This window comes from Pelmatolapia mariae, linkage group LG15 (assembly GCF_036321145.2).
Source record: "Pelmatolapia mariae isolate MD_Pm_ZW linkage group LG15, Pm_UMD_F_2, whole genome shotgun sequence".
NCBI classification, from domain to species: Eukaryota; Metazoa; Chordata; class Actinopteri; order Cichliformes; family Cichlidae; genus Pelmatolapia; species Pelmatolapia mariae.
The window spans coordinates 28,308,631-28,319,885 of NC_086240.1; the positions used below are offsets into that span (position 1 = coordinate 28,308,631).

At 41.1% G+C, this 11,255-nt stretch overlaps 1 protein-coding gene across 1 annotated transcript; it reads left to right on the forward strand.

The window, feature by feature from the left end:
• The first annotated feature begins 1,982 nt into the window (after positions 1–1,982).
• Positions 1,983–10,361, forward strand: LOC134643779 (NLR family CARD domain-containing protein 3-like). Its single transcript, XM_063496332.1, has 9 exons — positions 1,983–2,070; positions 3,070–3,162; positions 5,199–5,277; positions 5,387–5,615; positions 5,821–7,624; positions 7,695–7,868; positions 7,999–8,154; positions 8,707–8,753; positions 9,417–10,361. The coding sequence occupies exons 2-9, from the start codon at positions 3,110–3,112 to the stop codon at positions 10,031–10,033; spliced, it is 3,159 nt and encodes a 1,052-aa protein (XP_063352402.1). The 5' UTR covers positions 1,983–2,070; positions 3,070–3,109; the 3' UTR covers positions 10,034–10,361.
• Positions 10,362–11,255: the final 894 nt, after the last annotated feature.

An 11,255-nucleotide genomic window follows, 5' to 3' on the forward strand; every position in this document is an offset into this window, starting at 1 on the left:
TCATCAGATCATCAGTTAGCTCCATCTGCTGGAGAGACCACTGAATTACATCATCTGATGTGTGCGCTCTCTGACACTGACCGGGTGTTTCCTCACAGGTTAGACTGGTTTTGACATCTGATGTCTCTCTGAGGTTATGAGCATGTGACACTGTGTTAAGATCAAACACTCACAGACTCCAGGGCTGACGAGGAAAACAAGCAGCTGCTTCTCTCCAGATGTTTTGTCCACACAGGAAGCTGTGAAGTGCCTGGAAGCTGACCTGAGGTGAGTTCAGCAGGTGAGAATCCTTCCAGAGAAATGTGAACACGTGTGTGGATCACTCTCACTGTACGGCACGAGTGCTTCCTAATGCTGACTGACTGCGTGGGCTCGTCAGTATTAATCCAGTGAAGAATCTGAATCTGAGAACACTGATTTCAGAATGAGGGATGTGTATTTTGGTGGTGGTTGTTGTGGACTGTAGTCTGAGTTTGAGTCAGTGGTGAAAAATGCCGGGAATGTCAGAACTGGTTTGACACTTTAGAGCAGCTTAAACTTATTTTCTAAGAATAAATTCTCAGAGTTGAGTTGTTTTATAACAGACTTGGATGCACTGAAGGCCTTTTTGTTCCACATGTTTAACCTGGAAACGACCTGGAAAATAATAATATAAAATATAAAATTTTATTTATATAGCACCTTTCTAGACAGAGTCACAAAGTGCTCCACATAAGATAAAAAATCATAAAAAAGTAAAACAGACAACATAAAACAGGCAAAAATGAACCAAAAGCACTTTTAAAAAGGTGAGTTTTGAGTTGTTTTTTAAAAATAACTACTGAGTCCAGAGTTCTTAAGGTTTGGGGGAGAGAGTTCCACAGTCTATGGGCCACAGTGGCAAAAGCTCTATCACCCTTTAATTCATCTTAGTCTGTTTTATAGCAAGTAAGCCTTGATCAGATGTTATAGGACACAGTGAATGGGTTTGTATTAGTATCAGTGAGGGTAGCCTCTGTCTGTGCAGCTACCCTTAGAAAAAACCCAGAAACCACATCTTTATTTATTTCTATACTGGTGTGTCAAAACCTGTTATTAAAGGTACAGGGGAGGTCATCTCTATGGAAGAAGTTAAAGACAATACCAGGATTCAGAGGTTTTCATCAGGATTGGATGTGCACCTCTGGCACACACAGTTCAATATCAAACCTGTCGACAGCACAGGTGTATTTTTCACAGACCACAGTTTAGATCCACAGCAGAGTCTCAGTAGCTCTGTAAAGGACAGGTTTCCGAGTTTTAATTTGTCTCTGAAAAGTTCTGACTTTTTCACTGTGTTGTTCTCATACCGCTTTATCAGATAATGTGGGCAACATGAAAAAATAACCGAAGAACAACAAAATAAACACCAAAGTAAATCTACCCGCATTTTTATTTTACAGTATTTGAATTGTGAAGTGGTCACATGTTAAATCCTGACTGTGTAAGAAACAGATGCTTGCATGTTTATGCATCAAACACATTTAGGGGAATTACATGCAATGTGGGGATTATTGTAAATCCATCAACGCTATGAGAAATCCAGAATTAAATGATGACTTTGTCCATCCTCTGCAACATTTAAACAGCACACAAATATGATGATGTAAAGGATGTTGCGCTGACTGAGTCTGTTGTGTCTGTGTGAAGGTGGGGCCTCTGTTATGGATCAGTGTGAGCACAGAGAGAAGGGAGCCCCTGCCTCTAAATCCACTCTGTGTGGGGAACATGAGAGCCAGAGGTGAGAGGACCATCTCTGACTGTCAGGACTCTTCTCCAGGTCACAACTCAGCACTCACATCACTGCTCCATCATTATCCGGACTCAAAGCTGTGTGTGTGTGTGTGTGTGTGTGTGTGTGTGTGTGTGTGTGTGTGTGTGTGTGTGTGTGTGTGTGTGTGTGTGTGTGTATTAAAGTACACAGCAACAGAACAGATCTAAATATCCTGAAACAGAAGCTGGACCTGAACCTGGACCAGAAATAGAACCTGGACCTGGACCCAGGGGTGTGTCCCTCGTGAGTGGACACTCTTTGCCTTGGTCTGAAACAGAGTAAGTTTGTCTTTGCAGTGACCCAAAGATCGTACTCAGACCACAGATAAGAGTTTATTTTGACAAAGCACCAGCTCATTGACAATAATTAATCATTAGCTGTTATTAATCTCTGGCTCTCTTCCACAGCGTGTCTTTGTCCTGCCTTTGTCCTTTGAGGCAGGTGTTGTTGTGATTTGGCGCTGTGTAAATATATTTCAATTGAACCCTAACCCTGTAGAACCAGGGTCTTTTCCATTAGGCAAACTCAGGAGGAAAGAATCAGATTATTAGCGCTGTCCAGCTCATTATGATGATTTGTGAAGGCAGACAGTTAAAGGTCTCTGAGGCCTTACTTGCTAGAGTGGATGATGATCATGTTGGAGGAGCTGCAGGTGGGCAGACAGGTCTTTGTTTTCACAGTGTTGAGCTGATTGCAGAGGAGGCACAGGTAATTGACCAATTTTGAACTGAACTGGGTAACTGGGAAGCAAGTGAGGAGAGAGGATTACATACTGGAAAGACTAAAGTCTGACAGCCGGGGCGCTCCGTCATCTCAGCGTAGAGACGACAAGTCAGGGTTTCATACAGCTCATAAAATCAAAGTGTATGCCGATCTGACAGCGTATGTTGACTGGACAGAACAGGTCCTTCAGTACACAGGCTGAATGACAGGCTACACTGCAGCTGCACGGCTACAAATCCGGGTCCTCCCTTTAGATGAGCTTACACAAAATACTGAACTAATAACTACCAACTGTCTGAATTAACCTAGATTTACAAGTATTTTTTAAACCTAAGTACCTGGTTTCTACTTGATGTAATGATTTATTTTGAAATGTCAGTTGTCATCTCTGGCTGTGTGCCAGGTAGACGCAGGACCCACAAAGAGTTGAACTGAAAGACACAGCTTTTTTTTGCTGGAACAAAAATACTCAGCAACTAAAACATACAAAATGCCACAAAACTCAGGATGTGTGACAAATATCTACAGTCTGATTCTGGTTTTGTTTCTGTCAGGCTCCACCAGCAAACAGCAGTCTCTCCTGTAACCAGCTCAATGTCTGTGCACTCAGCTTTGGCTTTTAATGGCCAAGCATCATCTGGAGAAATGTGAGTTACCTTGTGAGTGTGTAATACACTATGTCCTCTTTATGCTGTATAACTAGAACAATTAAACTTCAAGTTTAAAAAAAATTACAACAATGTATATAACTACCTCACCTCCACAGAAATGACGTAAGCTACTCAGTTTACCAAACAACATGTCACAGACAGCCTGTTAGAGAGTTATCTCTGAGATGCTGGTGTGATAGCTCCCTCAGGACAAAGACTCCAGTCAGAGAGTGGGGCTCAGGGAGTGCTTTCCAGATACTTTAATGAACATTAACAGCAGGCCAGTAGTACACCAATTGGTATACTCAATGATAGTATGGGAGTGCGTATGTGTGTGGTTTTAAATAACAAGAAAACAGGGAGAATAACAATGATTACTTTTCAACATCACACACCAATAATGAATTACAACATAAATGATCAAATAAATGCTCTGGCTTAGGAAAATCTCACAGTGCCATTTTAAACAGGCAGACAGCAGGAATATCTGCATATCCAAAACAACAGAAAAGGCCTAATATCTCAAAATTAGTAAAGATCAGCAATTAGGTGGTCATCAGAGCCCTCTAGTGGTCAAATAATCTAACTGCTATACACAAATCCGACCAGTATCAAAGGCTACGGTGGTAAGTTACATGCGTCTACCAATATCAATCAAATCTCCAGACACACTCCATATCATGTACCTGCCTCTGTATTTTTGTTGTTCTGTTGTCTTGTTTTTGTTCTGTTGTCCTAACCTATAATGCATTACTCCTAATGTAAAACCCGCTAAAGGATGTAATCAATAAGTCATAGCATAGATCCGTCTCCTCCTAGTTAGCCTCAGTGGAGATGTAAACTTTAGCAGATTTCTAACAACTCCCTGAAATTAACGACAGAGTTATATCCATCCTATAAATTTGGGAATTGACCCTTAGAGCTAAAGACGATCTGACTCACGTTTGCGCAGGAAAGTACACTGCTGGAAAACGCTACTCCCAGGCACTTATGGAAAAATGCCCTTAGTGCTCCTTGGACTCTTAGTACAGCTGGACTGGCGTAAAAGCATGTGACATCATCACCCAGCAAACAGTGAAAACAAAGTGGAAAATTTATTGATGTATTAATTACCACTACTGTTATAACAATGCAGCTGAAATATAAGGAGACTTTCTGACACAGCCTGTTCACATCCAGTTCCATGGATGTATCACTGCTCTCAGCATCTGTGATCAGAGTTTGGATCAGAAGTAGGTGAAAACAAGGGCAGTTGGTCACCTGCCCACAGTGATGCCACCTGGAGGAGCAAACAGCACGCAAACGTTGTTCTTCAGCATAATCACATACAGCCATGATATTCACTGTTGGGTCTGTCTAGCACAGACCCACAGCTGGAACGAGACAATTCTACTACAAAAGCAAAAGCAAGACGCAAGTCACCAAAGTTCTTTGTGTTACTTGTGCACGAGGGAGAGAACTGTGATGAGCGCCGTTCCTTCGCTTGACCCCAGTTATTCCCGTCTGCTCCCTCGTAACACTGCTCTTTATTACGGTTACATGACTATGCATACGTTCATTAACATATGACGTTTTACACAGGCATACATGTGAACAAAGAGTACCTTGTCTGTGTGTATGTACAGGCATGCATGTGTGTGTGTGTGTGTGTGTGTGTGTGTGGGGGGGGGGGGGGGGGGTCAAGATGTGACCCTGTGAACGACCCCCCAAAGCTGGTGCTAGGAGCGCAGCGGTCCACCTAAACAAAGGGCTCTTATACTTAAGCAGATACAGAGTAGGTGTCCTCATATAGTATAAATCAGAAAGAGAAGGTATGACCTCTCTCATGACCTTAGGGTGTGTGTGTGCATGCCAGAAGACTCTGGAAGACACACAGAGTCTTTACAGACTGCTAAGGATCAAACCTCTATCAATCTACAAACATTTATATACTTCTAAGCATAAATGACAATAATAAAACATAAACCCAACATTCACATTAAACACAGAGTGCACCTTTACTGTACACTTCCTAAAGCTGAATGTTCTCACAGGGTTACCCAGCAGAGCTCAGAGGTTCCCAGTGGTCAGTCTGTCCTTCAGCATCAAACAGACCTGGACGCCATATTCATGGTGAGACCAGTTAATGCTGTATCAATGACATGGAAGGATGCATTTCGTGTTTTACTGATTGGACACTAAACAGTTTTACCTTATAGGTTCTGTGTATTTCCGTTTTCAGTTACTGGAGATAAAAATGGTCAATTTTGTAAAGACCGAGCTGAGGAAGATCCAGAAAGTTTTGAGTGCAGATTACCCAGAATGCTTAGAGAGTCTGAGGGAGAATGATGAGATGTTGGAGAATGAGGACGAAGAGCAAAGGAAGAGTAGCAGAGTAGCATTTCTGAAGATCACACTCCACTTCCTGAGGAGAATGAAGCAGAGGAAGCTGGCTGACCATCTTCAGAGCAGTAAGAATCTTTTATTAGCTTTGACATAATGGAAGGTTAAACAATCTCAACGTGGAAGTTTGTATTTCAAACCTCAGCTCATCTTTAATATGATGCAAAACATCTGCACCATTAACTCCTCCTGAGGCTGTTTTATTGTTTTATTTTTCATTTATCTGATTGCATTAACTTATTGTAAAAATAACATGATTTTGTGATCCTTCAGGGACCCGTGCTCCAGGGTGCCAACATGAACTCAAGTCTAACCTGAAAAAGAAGTTCCAGTGTGTGTTAGAGGAGATTGCTAAAACAGGAAACCCAACCCTTCTGAATCAGATCTACACAGAGCTCTCCATCACAGATGGAGGGACTGCAGGGGTCAGTGATGAATATGAGGTCAGACAAATTGAAACAGCATCCAGGAAACCAGACAGACCAGAAACTACAATCAGACAAGAAGACATCTTTAAAGCCTCACCTGGAAAAGATGAACCAATCAGAACAGTGCTGACAAAGGGAGTGGCTGGCATTGGGAAAACAGTCTTAACACAGATGTTCACTCTGGACTGGGCTGAAGACAAAGCCAACCAGGACATTCAGTTCATGTTTCCATTTACTTTCAGAGAGCTGAATGTGCTGAAAGAGAAAAAGTTCAGCTTGGTGGAACTTGTTCATCACTTCTTTACTGAAACCAAAGAAGCAGGAATCTGCAGCTTTGAAGACTTCCAGGTTGTGTTCATCTTTGATGGTCTGGATGAGTGTCGACTTCCTCTGGACTTCCACAAAACTACAATTCTGACTGATGTTACAGAGTCCACCTCAGTAGATGTGCTGCTGATAAACCTCATCAGGGGGAAACTCCTTCCATCTGCCCACATCTGGATAACCACACGACCTGCAGCAGCCAATCAGATCCCTCCTGAGTATGTTGGCATGGTGACAGAGCTCAATGGATTCACTGACCCACAGAAGGAGGACTACTTCAGGAAGAGATTCAAAGATAAGAAGCAGGCCAACAGGATCATCTCCCACATCAAGATATCTCGAAGCCTCCACATCATGTGCCACATTCCAGTCTTCTGCTGGATCACCGCTACAGTTCTGGAGGATGTGCTGAAAACCAGAGAGGGAGGACCGCTGCCCAAGACCCTGACTGAGATGTACATCTACTTTCTGTTGGTCCAGGCCAAAGTGAAGAAGATCAAATATAATGGAGGCGCTGAGACAGATCCATACTGGAGTCCAGAGAGCAAGAAGATGATCGAGTCTCTGGGAAAACTGGCTTTTGATCAGCTGCAGAAAGGAAATCTGATCTTCTATGAATCAGACCTGACAGAGTGTGGCATCGATATCAGAGGAAACTCAGTGTACTCAGGAGTGTTCACACAGATCTTTAAAGAGGAGAGAGGACTGTATCAGGACAAGGTGTTCTGCTTCATCCATCTGAGTGTTCAGGAGTTTTTGGCTGCTCTTCATGTCCATCTGACCTTCATCAACTCTGGAGTAAATCTACTGGAGAAACAGCAAACAATATCTAAGATGTCCAAAGTATTTAAAGACAAACCTAAACTGAAAAATCTCCACCAGAGTGCTGTGGATAAGGCCTTACAGAGTCCAAATGGTCACCTGGACTTGTTCCTCCGCTTCCTCCTGGGTCTTTCACTGCAGACCAATCAGATCACTCTACGAGTCCTTCTGACACAGACAGGAAGTAGTTCACAGTCTAATCATGAAACAGTCCACTACATCAAGAAGAAGCTCAGAAAGAATCTGTCTGCAGAAAAAATGATCAATCTGTGCCACTGTCTGAATGAACTGAATGATCGTTCTCTAGTGGAGGAGATCCAACTGCTCCTCAGTTCAGGAAGTCTCTCCACAGATAAACTGTTTCCTACTCAGTGGTCAGCTCTGGCATTTGTCTTGCTTTGTTCAGAAGAAGATCTGGATGTGTTTGACCTGAAGAAATACTCTGCATCAGAGGAGGCTCTTCTGGGGCTGCTGCCTGTGGTCAAAGACTCCAAGAAAGCCCTGTAAGTGGATTTATGAATAAAACAACAACTTTTAATAGAACAAAGCTGCTCATTTTTAGTTGTTTTTCAGGTTGAGTTGTTGTAACCTGTCAGAGAGAACCTGCAAAGCTCTGTCCTCGATTCTAAGCTCAGAAACATGTATTCTGGGAGAACTAGACCTGAGTAACAACAACCTGCAAGATTCAGGAGTTAAACTTCTTTCTGCTGGTCTGATGAGTCCAAACTGTAAACTGGAAACTCTCAGGTCAGGATGGCAGTTGTTCAACAGTTACAGACAGTTCTGAGTTCTGTTTGGTTTTTCTATTCTCTAATTGTATGATTGTCTTTTAATGTCTTGAATTTTGTGGCATTTTGTGACATTTTTCTTCTTCCAGCCTGTCAGGCTGCCTAATCACAGAGGAAGGCTGTACTTTCCTGACCTCAGCTCTGAGCTCAAATCATTCCCACTTGAAAGTGCTTGACCTTCGCTACAATCATCCAGGAAAATTGAAAGTGAGGCAGGGACTCAAGGATCCACACTGGAAACTCAGGTATGGACAGAGCATGGCTACTCATATAGTACTATTTTGGCTAATTGTTTGCTGATTTAATGTGTTTTTGCTCAGAGCATCATTGTAAAGAAGAGCTCATTTTGGGTATTTCTGAATTTTAGCTAGAACAAACCAAAGTTTTAATTTCCAGGGACAATATTTCACATATTGGAGGGTTTAACTGGTTTGCACACATCCAAGTCTGGACAGACTTGGATTCTTTTAGCAGCATCAGTGTTTTAGCAGCATTATTGGTGGATAGCTGCTGTCCAGGGGAAGCATATTAAAAAAAAACCTTTTGTGCTCCAGTAGTTATACACGTACAGACATTAGTGAACACTGTCAGTACTCTTGGCTTACACTGATAATTTTCTTAGATGATTTAGAACAACAATGTACTTACAAATATTAGATATAAGGAACAAATAAAAGATAACTACCTAATGTAACTGGGTCAAACTTGGAAGAACAGGGAAAACTCTGGTGCTTCATGTGCAACAGTTAGATCTCATGTTGAATAGAAAATCATTGTTACTGTGTTTCTTCCTCCAGGCTCGACCATGGTGGACAGCAGTGGTTAAAACCTGGTCTGAGGAAGTGTAAGTTTGACAAATGATGACAAATCAGCAAAATCCAAATTTTATCGCTGTGCTATAGGTTGATGTGTGCTCATTAATCCAGGTAAGGAAATCCCAGAAAGCGGATGCTCATCACATAATTACCAGTTAATAGTATAAACCTATGAGCTACAATCCCATACCCCAACACAAACCCCTATCCTGGTGAGAGCACACAAGCTTTCTTTTAATATTTATGTATGAACACGAAGTAGTCACACACGTTGAGCCTACTGATAGAATACTAGAAAACATAAACACGTAGAATGGAGGCTGCTACCTGTTGAAGTTCAGGCTCTAGTCGCTGAGCTGGTGTGGTGTCTGTCTCCTGAATCCAAACTGGAAGCTGGTTCCACAGAAGAGGGGCCTGAAAACTAAAGGCTCTGCCTCCCATCCTACTTTTAAATACTCTAGGAACAACAAGTGAGTGTGCAGTGTGAGAGCGAAGTGCTCTAATAGGGTGATATGGTACTATAAGGTCATTAAGATAAGATGGGGCCTGATTATTTAAGACCTTGTATGTGCGAGGGATGACAGTGATATTAAGTTTTATATAAATAAAATGACAGAACATAATGAAAGAACAGGCACTGGATGTGTCAGATGATAAACTGTATCTCTGCTGTGTGTTTCTCTCTCCATCAGATTTCTGTGAATTAAAAGTGGACATGACTTCAGTAAATAAAAAACTCAAACTGTCTGACAACAACATGAAGGTGACCGTTGTGGAGAACAAGCAGCCATATCCTGATCATCCAGACAGATTTGACTGGTGGAAACAGCTTCTGTGCAAAAATGGGCTGATTGGTCGCTCTTACTGGGAAGTTGAGTGGAAAGGAGGCAGTTTTATATCAGTGAGTTACAAAAGCATCAGAAGGAGAGGAAACAGTGCCGACTGCAAATTTGGGGGAAATGATCAGTCCTGGAGTCTGATGTGTTCTGACGCTTTTGGTTACTCATTCTGGCACAACAATAGAGAAACACCCATCTTCTCCTCCTCCTCCTCCTCCTCCTCAGTCTCTCACAGAGTAGGGGTGTATGTGGACTGTCCTGCTGGTACTCTGTCCTTCTACGGAGTCTCTTCTGACACTCTGATCCACCTCCACACCTTCAGCACCACATTCACTGAACCTCTGTATCCTGGGTTTGGACTGTGGTCCAGTGACTCCTCTGTGTTTCTGAGTCCTTTGTGTACTAACAAGTCTGTAGAGCTAGACTGTTTAGAAGAGGCAGAAACTACAAGTTGGTGGTATGAAAGCTGAATGTGGATGATGTTTCTCTTTTGTTTGCTTTGAATCACATATTCTGGGATTGATATGTTGTGATGTGATTTTGCTTTGCATGATTATCTCCTCACCACTTTACTTCGAACTCACTGATTGTTAACCTCTAATATCTCTAATATCAGCACATAAATATGTGGGGACGTCTGAAATGGGCAGAATCACAGGCTGAAGCCAAACTTTGGAGGGCTCAGACTTTTTTAAATGTCACCATTGCTGTTGGATATAAAAGTTGGCAGTGCCCATTTTATGGCTGTTTACTGCAGGAGCATAACTGTAATGTTTTTGTAAACTTTAACAGTTTACTGTTTACACAATAATAATAATAAACACGTTACTTTTGCATTTTAAACCCTTTTCTGTTGACATGCTATTTTATCTCAAGATTAACTATTTTTAAAGACTATGAAGTTTGTGAATTAATGGTTGCAGTTTTATGAATCTAAGAAACATTTAAAGGTTTTAGTTCAAGTAACGTTAAAAGCTGTTTTACAAACTGCCAAAAATTGTAAAGCATTCAGTAATCATTAATAAATCTTGAACATATCAAATGTTCCACGAGGGCAACAAGTGTTAATGCTTTACTAATAATATTAACACGAGTAAAACTCTATATGTTGTGTTTATTTTCATATATATGTGTTGTTTATATTTGTCACCAGCAGTGTGGCTGATTATTTGACTCCAGCTGTTACGGTTAATTACTTTTTCATGATAAATGAATAAATAAACTAGTAGCTGACATGCTAACTTGTCTTGTTTTGCTTTGTAGTTGCTGTTTTAACTGTGTTAACAATGACCGTGTTACTTATTAAGCTCTCTCTCTTTTTTTTTTACTACTTTCTTTTTATTGTTTTTCTTTAAACATTACACAGATGAGATAGGAGGTAACAACAAAACAAAACAAAATTAAATTAAATAAAGAAATAAATTAATAAATAAATTTAAAAAGTGAAAAAAGAACATGTTGGGTCACCATGTTTCTACAATTTGATTGTTTTTCATTATCAATGTGATGGTCTTTATCCTGTCGAGTTTATGTAATCAGTCCATTTCTCCCACTTTCGATGATATTGATCTTCCTGAGTCCTTATTCTGTAAGTCAATTGTTCCATAATTTGTATTTCGTCTATAATTTTGATCCATTCATCCTGCGATGGTGGGTCTATCTTGTACCAATTTCTTGTGATAGCCTTTTTAC